The following is a 16,061-nucleotide window of genomic DNA, read 5'->3' on the forward strand; positions in this document are numbered from 1 at the left end:
TTTTGGGAAGCTAATCGGGGCCCAAATTTGGAACCGTTTGAGCACTGTGGAGCGAAAATTTCAAATTTTGCATCATTCTCATAACCAGTCAAGTTTGAATGTTAAGTCTCAATCCACGGCTTTATTATCGCTGAGCGCACACGCTCATTTGTTTAATCCTATTGAGCAATTAATCATATCTTCCAGCCATTTTTTACAAAGATGGCGCTGTTCCGCTGGTAGGAAGTGATAAAAATCCCCATTTAGAAATTGAGAGAAGTGGGAATAATTCGCTTCCGGTGCATATTCAGGTTAAAAAAAGTGAACGACTACCTGTATAAATTAGTCAAAGACATTGTCGTTCACTTTTTTCCCACAAATTATTGTTAAACAAGCTACAATTAAATAAAACTGAATTTTCCCCATACAGTTTTACCTGCTTTAATACCAGTCCCCAGAGAGCCAAACAAATCAAATTTGAGAGAGAAAATTTCCTCGCACTAGTTCAATTTCTCAACATGTCATGTATTTCCCTTTCACAGACTACAAAATAGAGTACCTGACACTGCAAAACATGCCTGGTACCTCTATATATGTATTTTGATTAACATCCGAAGTTCCTCCTTTTTTACATATTCTGCACAAAAGATACTATTTTGTGTGCAGAATGTGTAAAAAAGGAGGAACTTCGGATGTTTCTCAAAATACATATATAGAGGTACCAGACATGTTTTGCACTGCACTGTCCTCTGTGAACAATTAACGGAAAACAGATTATGTGTAGTTTCCGAGAGATGTCACCACTAAAAACAGCAGTGATATCTGATGGAAAATGAATGCAGAAGCTTGATAAAATGATTAATTGCAACCTTGAGAAGGATCCCGGGATTGAACTCGAAATGCTCTGCCCAGTAAGCTAAAACGTTTGCTACAAGTTCACATAGCCCTGGTCTTCCGACGGTCTTTAAAGGCAAGGCAAAATTCAAAAATCTTCAAAAGTCCATCCAGAGAATGCAAAAGACCAGTCCATTTCTAAATACATTATCAGTGAACATCCAAAACCAGTTCAGAAGCAAAAATCAATTGTTTTTAGACCAAATGTGTCAAAAGGATTTCAAAAATCAGCTTGAGGAATTTAAGAGACATGTCACTTGCCTTCATGAGTAACATATAGAACAACAGAACCCTATTTTATTCCTATTTGGTACTTAGAGCATCAACTCCAGAGCACCTATTTGGGGAACAGTAGCAAAAAGGTTTCCGTCAGCTTCAATTCGAAATTTCTTTTAATTAGGGGAAATGGATCTAATGTCGGTCTAAATGCCCCTTATTTGGGCCCATACATAAATTCAGTAATCGATTAAATTTTCAATAGCGACCAAAAATATCCATTAGTACCGTCCCAATGACGCGTTTGTCTAGATAAAATTGATAAATAGCAGATTTTTAGCGATGGGCCTTTGGATCTAAGAGATTGGGCCCATCGCTAAAAATTTGCTATTCATCAATTTTATCTAGATGAACGCGTCATTGGAACGGTACTCATGGATATTTTTGGTTGCTATTGAAAATTTAGTCGATTGCTGCATTTATGTATGGACCCAAATTACGGGCCGCCATTACATCCATTTTTCATATTTAGCATGCTTTTCTCAACTGTTTCCTCTCCAAATCTTAAAAGCTTCCATACTGAATTTGTTAAGATTAGTGGAAATTGGTTTCAGGATGTCACTGGTGCTTTCATAAAACTTGCTTTTTTTAATATTACGTCATTTTTACAATCCACCCTCAGACAGCAATCCTGGCTGTGCCACTGTATCTTAATTTCTTCAAATTATCATTGGCTTCTACAAAATTCTCATGACATCCCTGAGCTTCTCTAAAGACTCAGTTTTTAAAATCCAAAATATTTAACACCGTCTATCACCCGCACTTTTTAACACACGATGCCTCCGCTTAAATGTGTAACGGCAAACTTGCAATCTTTGAAAAACCATAGCTCAAGCATTTATAAACAAATTTCAAATCTATTGATGCCGTTTGAAACAACTTACTTTAGAGATGTATTAAGTGTCAACAGATTCAAACCCTATTGCTAAATTGCTGAGCACTGATTTTACAAACATTGCCAATTTTCCGTTACACATTTTTCCGAAGGCATCGTGGCAGTTAAAACATTCTTCGATATGCTTAACGTCAAATATCAGACTTAGAGTGGGCATTTCTATACAATTGATGAGTAGATGAAAGCATAGAGTTGATAAGGGGATAATAAGTCTATAAGGGGAACGGCAGTGTGAAAATGGTATATAGAGAGTAGAAAACGATCAAACGTCAATTTGAAGAAGGCACGAATCGGGTTGATCATCTCTTTTTCCAGCCGGCACCGGTGGTGTAGTGGTAAGCGTGACTGCTTTCTAACACCCCGATGGGTCTGAGTTCAATCCCAGCCGAGGTCGGTGGGATTTTTCTGAGGCATAAAAATCTCTGGTCACGTCTTCCTTCGGAAGGGAAGTAAAGCCGTTGGTCCCGGCCCATGTGTGTTGTGAATGGGTGCGATATCCTACGCAGGTGTGGAAGCTGCCTTCCTGCACATTCGATTGCCGTCAATGGATGGCAATCGATGTCCGTCGGTTATTAGCACTAGATTGCGGAACAGAGACCGACGTTAAATAAAATAAAAGAAGATCTCCTTTTCCGAACCCCTCCGTTGGGGAGGGATGGTGAAGGGATTTAAATTTTAGTCGTTAAGCATCTCCAACTATGTAAATCGTTTTAAAATTTAAACACTACAATGGCCCCATAGGGCTTGTACGCAATGGTGACATAGGACTACGTGGTCTTATATAATATGTTATATGTTAACTGCAGCAGGAGCGTGTATTTTGTGTAGGAATAGGAATTTGGGCGGGGATCTCTCTGTTTATACTCTTTAGTATGACTAGAAAGACTCTTTTGATATGAATTTTAGCTGGGACTTGTTCAGAAATTTAACGCTTTTGGAAAACTTGGGTGGCCTTGAAAAGGGCCGATGGTACTACAGATTTAAAGCCTTTGGAAGATGATGATGACGTGTAGGCAGCTGGATCAGCAAATCGGACCGGACAACTCCATATTATTCGGTTCAATGATTGGGCACTCGCAAGAGTCTCGGCCCGTCTGCTGCTGGACAATGGTTGAACTGGTGTCTGCGATAGGTTGGAAGGGCGCAGAATATCAGTGTCCATCCAGCTAAAGCTCCTCTCTTTTTTAGTTTATCTCGTTAAACTCCTTCTCTCAACAAGTTGATATATCTTAACCTTTAGCAGAAAGACGCTTAACACTTTTTTCGGCGAATTTATGATCCTGTTTCACGTCATGGTTCTTCTCTATGCATGTTCACATATATTTGTACTTATATTTATTTTCTCTACTGTGCTAAAGTAAACGAGTAAAATTAAGAAGGGATGTCGGTTACGCGCTCAAATAATTGAAAATTCATTAAATACTTAATCAAATAACTGGAAAAATCTTTACAATTATTCGTTAATCGAATAATTGGATTTTTAGGCATCCCTAGAAAATAGTGTAATTTCATGTTTTTTGGTGGTCCTTCGAATATGTCGAACAGCAGAATTGCAACAAGCAAGCGTAACCCAAGAACCAAAAGTGGTGCGATGGTTAGTTTTAATTGCTATGATAATTACTGAATTAAGGGGATTAGAATCAGAGGGGTGATCTTCATCGATTTTCTCTTTTGATGACCATAGCTTAACTAACCTATTTCGCACTATTTCTGCTAGGCTCTTCTATCATGCAGAACAACAAACCTATCAATGAATGTGTTTGCATTCGAGTTATTAACGAAACAGAAAGTCGATGAAGAAAATCGATCAAAATCACTTGCACCCCTGCCTCCAAGTTTGGTTACAAAATTACAACTCTGGAGAGCATTTTGTGTGATTGTTTTTTGTTGAAAATCAACAGTAAAAGCATTACTGCGTAGAAATATTTTTGATTGATTGGTGATAAAATTATTGAAATTGGTCTAGGGGCAGCTGAGTTATTAACTATCAAAATCTTTCATAATTTCGTTACATGCTCCGTTTTCGGTTTTGACAAAGTGTACCCCCATATAGAAATTACAGACGTAGTCCAACGTCAAAAATTCAAGACATGTCCTCTATATTGTTGATTTTTTTTTTCTAAATACACCTGGCATCCCTGGCGATGCTTCTGAACAACTACACATTATTAGCCTAAGCAATTTCCAAAATCGAGAACGTATCATCCAACGAATCTAATCGAGTCCCTCACAGCCCCAAACTGCGCACACCCACGCCGGAGCCATCCAATCAAAGAAAGGGCATATCGCTTCCTGGCTGCCTTGAGAGTGGAGCAAAGCTCGAAGGCACCGAAACGGTATGTCGTGTGTATTTTGGTATGTTACTAACTATACTCCGCCACCGATTCAGCGACTGTCTGACTGACCAAACTGGCACTCTGTCCGACCGCTGATGATTGATATTTCGGATGCCTTTACATTTGTTGGTTGCTGCTGCGGAATGTTGCCACGCACTGGTCCCGAAATGATAGTCCGTTTGTCCGGCGCGATAAAAGCTCCGGCTCTCCGTCTTCTCTTTGACCACTCCATCTAGAAATACCAGGCGCGGATTTATTTCGAATTGGTGTGTGTGTTACGCACCAGATCACTATTATTTTCGTTTGGAATGAGAGCGAAAGGAGATCGATCTTCGCGATATGGCTGGTTTAGACTTACGTCGGCGTCATCTTGGCCATTCCGGAGGCGATTGGCGGGGAAAGTTTGGCATTTGTGATTTAGCCAATTCGCATCGTACTTTGATCTGCTTTATGTCACATAAACCCGGCGAAGGACACGCTGGGTGCGATGGGTGAAAGTGGTCCAACTATTTCAGAACCAACAACGACGGTGATTGATCACCGTTGCCAATTTCCTGACAGCTTTGCGGTTATGCAATGCCTGCCTCCATGCAAATCCTAAATTATGGTCCTAATCGGAACAACAAAAATCCTTCCCATTGGGGCGTGACGTTTCCCCGAATAACATGAACCAAGATCGTATCGGTCTCCCCGACGAACAACGCTCTTCAAGGTAGTCTTCCTGGTGGTGTCATTGATCTCACAAAACATGTACAATTCAAATTTATTGACGAACTCGACTCAGTCGAGCATCATTATTCTAATGTTTTTCCCTTGCCAGGTTCTCGCCCCACGTCTCTAGCTAGACGATGATCGTTGTCGCGATATTGTCGCGCGCGCCTACACTCAGTCGTCGATCTATGCTCGATTCACACAATGTAAGGCGAACCACGACTCGAACAACTTGGACGACGACGGTGAGACTGATCGCATTTAATGAAAATGTCACATAACTCATCGCACTTGTGCGAGATCGAGTTTGCCATAGGTACAGCTCACACCGATGTCGCCCGGCTCGCATATCCGAACAATTAGAGGCGTGAATAATTTAAAATATTAATAAATCTCCCTCCCCGGGTGCGAGAGCTGGAGCGTGATCTTCACGATCTCTGCATGGTGGACCCTGGACGAAAGGCGAAGTGGACGGACGGATCGTAATTAATTGCGCTAATTGTCGAGACCTATGCGGGGTGTCGTCGGATTGGTGGACGCAGTAAAGTGTCCAATGCGTGTGTGGGCGTGGTCCTGGGTGCTATATGCGATGGTGATGGCTGTAAGAGGTAGGTACGCCGCGTAGTTGTCGTGATCTACCGGGCCCTGCATTTTGGATTGTTGCAGGAGATAAGAAGGTGACATCCCGAGGTCTGGTTGACGCTACGTGGGAAAGATTTTATGACATTATGCGATCGAGAATTAACAAATCAGTTTGTAAAACGTATTCAATTCCAAAAGGCACTCTACTCGCCATCACGCCATCATTTGACGTGAAAATTTCTTATGTAAACTCACATGTTTACCAAGCATCAACATCGCTTATCCATCGTGGAACCGCATCGACCCGACTATCCTATTCGTAGAGGACGTCATTTATGATTTATTTAGATTGTAACAGATTCATGGCACGCAATAACATTAGCGAGACTGATTTGGTCGTTGAATAATTGACGATCACTTTCCCCCTTCCCCTGCGGTCTTCAGCCGGTAAACATTCTAGCTCAGCGGGGTACCTCTGCTGCAATGAGAGTGTGATGACAATGATGATGGGGCCCAGAATGGCGCACATCGATGGAACGCCAGGCTTATGAATATTTAACCAGGCAGAGCGTTCGTCGTTGCAGCCGCGTGCAGTAAATCAGTGCAGTAGAGGCTTCATTTTAATTGTTGTTTTGTATGCAACGTCTACGAGCAGAAGGATTGCACATCACCATCGAGTGTGGTCAGAAGTGGTTAGTGATTTCCTCCTAGGAGGGGTTTGGGCCTCTGATGATCGTTCTGGGAAGAATTATGACTGCAACACGAAGTAGCAGTACTTGATTGCTTGTAATTGACGGTTGTGCGACATGCTGCGTTGAAATGACTAATGATGCAAGCAATGTGGATCCATCGGAATCCTAACGAAATAAGTCGATTGACACGCTTCCGAGAAATCCAATACACTTACGAATCAACCAGGTAATTACATTAACCCGCATCATTTGTCACCTCCGACCAGAGAGGTGATCTTAATTACGAATACACACTGGAGCAATAAGCCCGCCTAAACGAAATCACCGCCATCGGTGGTGACTCGAAAGCTAGTCTCATTAGCTGACAAATCCCCGTGAAAATTGATACCAAAACCATGCCAAGCCCTAGCCGCAAACGGCTTAGAGCAGAGCACTCGCGCAACTGGTTTCCAATTAATTAATTAGCAAAATATGGCAAATAGGAATGTCGCTACAAGTGTGGCAGAGCCCACATCACACGATCGATTTGAGTAACCGAGTCTACTGCTGAAACCACAAATCACCCACTAGCCGTCCTGGTTTGGCCTTTGTACGTCACCAGACGATTAATTCGAATACGCACCTCCACTAATAACCCATATCAGTGTCTCCTAATATTGGACAGCAGAGAGAGAAAGAAGCCCGGCGAAAGTCCGACCCTCATATGTCAACTTCCAAGCGAAAAAGAGAGGCGTCCTCGATGCGGTCAACACATTTGCTCGCTAATTTTTCACCCCTGAAATCTCAATTATTCGCGTGCGCGCGCCTAGCAAAAGCCGATTAGATCTCCTTCTCGGAAATAGTCTTCGATTGGACCGACAGAAGGACAGTCAGCCAAACCACACCGATGACGCAACCACCGATCTGTCTGTGGAGTTCCAATCACGCTCGATGACCACAATGAACGGAGCGGAGATCTGCGAGAAGAGCGTTTGTCACTCAGGATCGTTATCATGACGGCCGGTGCGGGACACTAATTACAAAGTTCGGACTCCGCTCGCTGGTGGAGGTGCGAGCATTGTCCAAATCAAGACATTAACATTGGGACTGGATTGATCCACCTATTGACATGGGGGTGACGTATGTAACAAAACATTTGTTAAGACGTATTGCTCGGCAACCACTGGACCGAATTGGACGCAACAACCACCAAATGAACCCTATCAGCACACTTGTCTTAATAACTCCTATGCGACTTATTCCGGTCACAACAAAGTTGCTGCACCTTTTATTATTATTATTTGTTAACATCAACAGGTTCTATGTGGCCCCAATTATGGTTTAAAAGGGTAACTCAAAAGTAAGGTCAAAATTATAAAATACATAGTTATTCCGAGTCTGTCTTGTCTGTCTTGTCTGTCTTGTCTGTCTTGTCTGTCTTGTCTGTCTTGTCTGTCTTGTCTGTCTTGTCTGTCTTGTCTGTCTTGTCTGTCTTGTCTGTCTTGTCTGTCTTGTCTGTCTTGTCTGTCTTGTCTGTCTTGTCTGTCTTGTCTGTCTTGTCTGTCTTGTCTGTCTTGTCTGTCTTGTCTGTCTTGTCTGTCTTGTCTGTCTTGTCTGTGGTTCTTATTTTGTCTAGTTTTGATTCTTTTTTAGTTTTGTCTCTAGTCTTGTCTGTTTTGTTCATCTCTGTCTTGTCAGTCTTGTCTGTCTTGTTTGTTTTGTCTGTCTTATCTATTTCGTTCATCTCTGTCTTATCTATCTTGTCTGTCTTGCCTGTCTTGTATGTCTTGTATGTATCGTCGAACTACCTATCAGTCTTGTATGTGGTTCTAGTTTTGACCAGATTTGTTCCTAATCTAGTTTTGTCTCTAATGTTGTATGTCTTGTCAGTCTTGCCTGTCTTTCTAATTTTGTCTGCATGCCTTGTCACACTTCCCATTTTGTCTATTTTATAAATTTTATTTATCTTGCTTGTTTTGTCTACCTATTTTGTACTGTCTGTATTGTCTGTTTTGTCTACATTATCTGCCTTAACGCAGCCTGAATTCCGAATTGACTACCTTGCCTTGTTGAGTGTGCATCTTCTGATTTATTTTGCATCTGTCTTGTTCGCTTTATTGTCTGCTTTCTACAGGCAGACTAATTACAACACATTTCCCACACTTTTAAGACACGTAAAATAAGTCCCATTTTTGAGTAGGCTGCGCCGATTCGATCATGGCTTGCGTAAATTTCAATCACCCGTGTGTTTGTGTGATTGCCGCTGGCCAGTGGCCAGAAGTCAGTTCACAGAAATCTTCATGCCATGTGTGCCACATCTTATCGAATCTATTTCATCTGCACCGGCCGTCGGTGGTGGCAGGTTCACTTTGGAAATTGATTCATTGAATTTTCTCAACTTCCATTCATTGGTATGATTGAAAATGTGTCGATCAACGTATCGCCCGGTTGGATCGAGAAACAGAAAGAAAGAGTGACGACATCTATCTTCTGCTGTCCGCATTTGCTCCTGGTATCCTACTTAGGATAAGGTGGTACTGGGAAGATGTTGATCACGATCTTGTGCGCAGAGAGAGCCGCAATGTACCGATCTTCTTGCGGTTAATGGTGGTTTCGTTTCCTGTCGTCTGACGCTAGGTAACGACTGACGACCAACTCGATCTCACACTGTACGTAAAAAAGGCATTAGTGTGCTACTAATATTGATTGATGGTAGATGGAATCCACCAGGTAGATTTTATTAGCGTGTGTTTCAATAAATTCCTTTTTTGAAGTGTGAAAACGCTCCAAACCAAAAACGATTTTCAAACTTTTAAAAACATTGCTTTGAAAACAGATGGGTTGGAAATCATCACCTTCTCCAACGACATTACTTGAAATTAAGTTGTTCATTTAATATTCCAATTTCAACATGCAAATTCATTTCGTTACAGGTTAATTTTCTTTCAACCCTATTCCAGAATCTAGGATCTATCTCTATAAAACTATACTTTACATTCAATAACCCAAATCCAGCTCAGATCGCTCCGCTGGCCTGGTCCAAACGGGCCATGCGTGGTAGTTAAATGTCAGCATCTTTCACTCTTCAACGTCCCATAAAGCTCCTCGTCCAATTCGCCGGCAGCGCAGAAACTGGAGCAATAATTTCTAATCAGTGTCTTTTGATTTATAGTCCCCCGTGAGAAGCAGCCCAACCATATCGATGTCCAAAGCGTGGACACATCTCATTATTTCGTTACCGCTGGCAACGGCGAAGAGTTGCCCTTCAGGACGTCCATCACAGCCAAGCCGAACCAAGAGAGAGAGAAAGTCATAAATTCAATCTATTTCGCGAGCAAGGCATAATAACGCCCCAGTCCGTCTCTCAGGACGACGGTGACGCTCAAGAAAACAACAGCATCAACCAGGGGGAATTGAATTTTAGTCAAGACATCAACCCGTGTAGTGACAGTTGGTCCGTCTGTCTGCCTGTCTGTCACTGCCAGTCCAACGTATGATTCGGTGGCATATGCTTTCGATTTTCAACAGCAACTACCACAAGACGTTGAAGTAAATTGAATTTCTCTTAATAATGATCAAACATTACTTATCTGGTCGGTGTGGGAACAACAAGAGACCTTACCGACCGCTGACGTCGACCAACGACGACAACCAGGGAACCCATAAGGTCGAAGCGCTAAACATTTAGCAAATTAAGTCGTAGGTGGACACCAATTTATTGTTTCTCATGTTCGGCTCACGGGCACACAAATGTAACTTGGGGTACGTATGTATGAGGTCCGTCCCTCGCCATGATTGACACTGATGCAGGGAGATTAATTGCTTGCTGCCGCCGTCGTCGTCGTCGTTTCGGTGGCTGATACTGATGCTGGGAAGCATGTGGCGATGAGCGCGAGTTGCACGCGTTCAAGTGATCCTGGTATATCCATGTTCACACCTCCCGGCGCAGGAATGAGGGATTTCAATGCCGGTAGATTGACGAACCGTTGTAAACTTTGTCAGCGGTGGCCGGATTTTGCCATTCAAGAAGTTGATTATTTTCCAGCATTTTACGGTAATTCGACGGCTCAGAGGTCTACCACTGTAGACAACTCCCTCCATCTGTAATTACCTTGGTAATGTGACTACATACCGCAAGGACTTAAATGTACACAAAGACTAATCGCTCGTCGTGCACACGTAAATAACGGCACACATCGAAGTCTACAAACATTCCACGCACCACCACCAGGTTTATTTATCGCCCTAGAGTTTAGACAATTAATATTAATTGAATTTGACATTATTAAATATTGGATGTCTTATTAAAATATTTGCTTAGGCTGCCGTCCAGAGCAGCTCTTGGCCCTGACTACATGCCCGCCGGTAGGTGAATGGCTATTACATGTCAACAAGTCCACCCCCACGCGACGAACGACTCAGTGGAAGCCAAGGCGAGAATCACGGTTCATAAGCAAGCAAGCAAACGGGCAAGGAAAGTCGGTGTCAATTTGATGAGTGAACCGGCTAATGACCTGTTCAATAAATAACGAATGCTTCCGGATTTACACGCAATCCGAGGGGGGAGGTAAAACACACCAAAATGAATATAAACTAAAAGAAAAGAAACATCCATCCGAACCATGCTACTACTCACTGATCGATATCGTGACACTGTCGATCGCAGACGACGCACCGCGCATCGATGCCCTCCTCGTCGTCGTCGTCGGCGTCCGCGTTCTGATCCTGCTCGCCGCCGAGACCGCCGCTACCACCACCACCAGCACCACCACCGGCACTGATGTTACTATTGCTGCTACTGTTGCGACTGTTCTGGTCGACGTTATGATGGTTGCTACCGCTGCTGTTATTATTGTTATTGTTGTGATGTAAATGATCCTTGTGGTGGAGACTAGAATCGAAATCCGTCGAGGTGTTGTACTCGTCTTCGAACGCTTCGCTGTGCTGGGAACCTGCAATGAGAACGAGCAAGAAGCAAGAAAACACTTGATCATTAAACAGATCCATCACTACTAGGTGGGGGGAGGGGGATGTACTGGCGCTCCTTCTCCGGAGCACGTCAGATTCAATGAATGAAATCAGTGAAAAATGACCCTGTTCCGGACAACTGTGCCGCCCAGAAAGTACCTGATGGGCACGGAACTGTGGGTTGGAGGAAAATTTAATGTACGCAGTTATTAAAATATTTGCGGATAGAAATTTTAGGGTGTCCAAAGACAAACATTGAGGCAGTCTTATCTGCTCACCATCTCACGTTGTAAGTGATACAAACCATAGCATCATGCTGCGGATATTTGAAAATGCAACTCGATGCTTACTTCTTAACAGTAAACACCGGAGCAAAGTAAAATAACAACCTGATATCATTTAGATAACAAGTCTTGTTAACCCAGATATCATAATGCTTTCAGTTGTTATCGCATTACTAATTTTGTTGTAAACCTTGAATAATGTTGTTATCAGTTGTTACCGTTAGAAAATAAGCATTATTTGTTAACCGTTCGACCATTTTCGATCTTGTAAATTCAAATATCAGCTTGAATTGCTAGTAGAATTTTAAATTTCATTCATTTTCGTTTTCAAGCAGCCATTGACGTGAAAATAGAGCATGTCATAAATCTGTATGAATTCGTGTGTTATCTTTAAGAAACTGAAATCTCTTCGAAAGAATTAAACATTTATTATTTGCATCATTATAGAGGAAAATCGGAAACGAAAACGCATTCGTTCGCGGAAAGTTGCAGATAAGGAACCCCAAATCAGCTTGCCCAAATCAAGGAGTGATGGAAAAAAGGAAGTTTCAACTCCTCCTGGTTTCCGCAGAACTGACTATAACCAGAATTTTCCATCTCTCCCGGGGACATCAAAAACCCCTGATGGCCCATTTTTAAGAACAGAAGCCCCTTCTTCATCCGGGTTGTTCTCATTTGATAAAATTGTGGACGATATTCTCAAGTACCTCAATATTTCTGATCCTCTCAAAAGCATTGTTCTGGCAATGCTTTCTTCTGTGAAGACCCTCTTGAAGCAATTGACATTGAAGTGGCCCCTCATTGCAGCAATCATTTCCTTCGATGGATAATTTTCCAAAAGAGGTCGGGAATTTGATCACTGTTCTACAGTGGAATTGTCGAAGTCTCATTCCTAAATTAGATTCTTTTAAGTTTTTAGTTCACAATAATGATTGTGATGCATTTGCTCTTTGTGAAACTTGGCTCTCTTCAGATATAGATCTTCCTTTTTATGATTTTAACATTATTCGACTGGATCGTGAGGATTCGCGTGGAGGAGGGGTACTTTTGGGGATCAAAAAGTGCCATTCCTTCTATAGAGTGAATCTTCCACAATTTCCAGGTATTAAAGTTGTCGCATGTCAGGCTATTATTAAAGGTAAGAGCCTTTGTATTGCTTCTGTTTATATTCCTCCTAGAGCCGTTGTTAATCGAACACAACTTTCAGATATCTGTACGGTACTTCCTGCTCCACGGTTGATTATGGGAGTTTTGAATTCCCACGGTACAGGCTGGGGGGAACTGTATGATGACAACCGTTCTACTTTGATATATGACCTCTGCGACAGCTTTAATATAACAATTCTTAACAATGGAGAAGTAACACGTTTGGCTGGCCCATCCTCGAATGGAAGTAGATTAGACCTCACAGTTTGCTCTAACACATTATCGTTGGATTGCACGTGTAATGTGATCCAAGATCCCCACGGTAGTGATCACTTGCCGATCAAAGTTTCAGTTGCCAGTGGGTTCAATCCGTCGGAACCCGTTAACGTCGCGTACGATCTTACCGTAATATCGATTGGACAAAGTTCAAAAATGTGATAGAAGATGCTCTAACGTCGGTAGAAGGACTTCCACCGTTGGAGGAATATAACTTCCTCTCCAATCTGATCTTGGACAGCGCGCTTCGAGCTCAAACTCGGCCGGTTCCAGGAACGTCTTTCCGTAGGAAACCTCCTTCCCCTTGGTGGTACCAGCAATGCACTGAGGTTTATCGTAAAAAGTCCGATGCGTCCGACCCCTACATTTCGAAGCGTACTCGGCTCTTGAACGCGAACTCAAGAGCCTCATCAAAGCCAAGAAACGCGGATACTGGCGGCAATTCGTTGACGGATTATCGCGCGAAACGTCGATGAATACACTTTGGAATGCGGCGCGAAGGATGCGTAACCGGTCTTCACACAACGAGAGTGAGGAGTACTCGGATAGTTGGATTCTCAAGTTCGCGCGAAAAGTATGTCCTGATTCTGTGCCGGCACAGATGATTCCTCGCGAAACGACGAATTCGGTAGACGAGATCAGCCAGCCTTTTCAATGCTGGAGCTCTCACTCGCGCTCCTTTCGTGTGGCAATTCGGCTCCGGGGGCTGATAGAATCAAGTTCAACTTGTTGAAGAACCTCCCAGACGTCGCTAAGAGGCGCATGTTGAACTTGTTTGGTCAGTTCCTGGAGCTTAATATTGTTCCGGATGATTGGAGGCGGGTGAGAGTTATAGCCATTAAAAAGCCTGGAAAACCCGCGTCAGATCACAACTCGTATCGTCCCATCGCGATGTTATCGTGCATTCGAAAATTGTTGGAGAAAATGATCCTTTTTCGCCTGGACAAATGGGTTGAGTTGAACCACCTACTCTCAGATACTCAATTTGGTTTCCGTAGGGGCAAGGGAACGAACGACTGCCTCGCGTTGCTTTCCACTGAAATTCAGTTGGCTTTTGCTAAAAAAGAGCAAATGGCTTCTGTCTTCTTGGTTATTAAGGAGGCTTTTGATTCAGTTTCGGTTGAAGTTCTTTCAGACAAACTCCACGCTTGTGGCCTTTCTCCATTAATTAATAACTTTTTGTACAATTTGCTGTCAGAGAAACATATGAGCTTTTCTCATGGAAACTCTACAGCTTCACGATTTAGCTACATGGATCTCCCCCAGGGCTCATGTTTAAGCCCCCCTTCTGTATAATTTCTACGTCAGAGAAATTGACAATTGTCTAAGTGACAACTGCACGTTGAGACAACATGCAGATGACGGAGTAGTGTCTATGACAGGGCCCAGAGAGGCCGACCTGCAAGGACCCTTACAGGATACCTTAGACAATTTGTCTACTTGGGCTATCCAGCTAGGTATCGAATTCTCCATGGATAAAACTGAGTTGGTCGTTTTTTCTAGGAAGCATAGCCCAGCACAACCAAAACTTCAACTTTTGGGTAAACCGATCACTCATTCTATGTCATTCAAATATCTTGGGGTCTGGTTCGATTCAAAATGCACCTGGAGATCCCACATTGAGTATCTGAGACGAAAATGCCAACAAAGGATCAATTTTCTCCGAACAATTACCGGAACGTGGTGGGGAGCTCATCCGCAAGATCTTCTAACGTTGTACCGGACAACGATTTTATCGGTTTTAGAGTACGCGGTAGTTTTTGCTTCCAGTCGGCGGCTAAAACGCACATCATCAAACTGGAACGGATCCAGTATCGCTGTCTTCGTATCGCGTTAGGATGCATGCACTCGACTCATACGATGAGTCTCGAAGTGTTAGCGGGCATTTTGCCACTCTCTGATCGGTTTTCGGAATTATCCCTCAGGCTCCTCACCCGTTGTGAAATTATGAACCCACTGGTGATTGCAAACTTTGAGAAGCTTCTTAGCTAAACCCTCAAACTCGTTTTATGTCATTGTACTACGTGTACATAACACAGGATGTCAGCCCTTCGCAGCATAATCCCTATCGTGTTTGCTTCTCCGACTTAGGCAATTCTGTTCATTTTGATTTATCCATGATGCAAGAGATTCGCGGAATCCCAGAGCATCATCGTTCTATGATTGCTCCGTCAATTTTCGCTGCAAAGTTTGGCCAAGTTGATTCCGCAAAATCGTTCTTCACAGATGGATCACTAATAGAGTCGTCCGCTGGTTTTGGTATTTTTAACGAATTTCATAGCGCCTTTCGAATGTTTCATGCTCCTTGTTCCGTAGGGTAAATGTCGGCTTCGGCACACATTGACTGTTTTCGGCAACCAAAATTTAAACGATAATTTAACTATGTTTTCCCAACAACACCCTTCCCTGAATGTGTCCAAACGATTCTTTAGTCTTTCAGCTTCAATCTGATTATATTTGTACGACCGAGAAATCCTATTATGCCAGATTTTTCTTCAAATGAAGTATACGCACTACAAAATTGGGCTGATTTCGAGTTGCCGATAATAGAACAGCTGGTTAACACGCAGTTCTAATGGGACGGTTGCCGAAGAAAAAGAGACTGCCGACAATAGTCACACTCACCTGAGAAGTTTGAAGCGTTGTAAAAAAGCTTTCAAACCGTTTTGAAAAATTCTGTCGATTGGAATGGATAAAGAAGCAAGTAGCAGATGAATATAAACAAACAGACACGTCATATATGTGCGTGACGCTGAAAAAATGCTAATAGAAGTGCGGACGCTGCTTAGATTGACGAGAATACGTAAATTCCCCTCTATGTTGCTGAACTGGCGGCAATACATTATACGCTAGAAACGATCTTTTCACTGGCACCAGATCATTATTTTATTTTTACGGATAGTCTCAGTTCTGTCGAGGCTATTCGCTCCATGAGGCCTATAAAGCACTCCTCGTATTTTCTCATGAAAATACGAGAGCTTCTAAGTGCTCTATCTTTAAGATCTTTTGTCATCACCTTTGCATGGGTCCCATCTCATTGCTC

General features: G+C 42.7%; 1 protein-coding gene across 4 annotated transcripts in view; it reads right to left on the reverse strand.

Annotated features, from left to right (window-relative positions):
* The window catches only part of ham (hamlet), a 145,629-nt gene that overhangs the window by 13,689 nt on the left and 115,879 nt on the right, over nt 1–16,061 (reverse strand). For all 4 annotated transcript variants that reach the window (XM_065220711.1, XM_065220713.1, XM_065220710.1 and 1 more), the window contains exon 6: nt 10,981–11,296. In XM_065220711.1, the coding sequence (XP_065076783.1) occupies nt 10,981–11,296 (316 nt within the window). The remainder of the gene's footprint in view (nt 1–10,980; nt 11,297–16,061) is intronic.

This window comes from Ochlerotatus camptorhynchus, unplaced genomic scaffold (genome assembly GCF_037179485.1).
Source record: "Ochlerotatus camptorhynchus isolate MF236.1 unplaced genomic scaffold, CSIRO-AGI_Acam_v1.1 ptg000131l, whole genome shotgun sequence".
Taxonomy (NCBI): Eukaryota; Metazoa; Arthropoda; class Insecta; order Diptera; family Culicidae; genus Ochlerotatus; species Ochlerotatus camptorhynchus.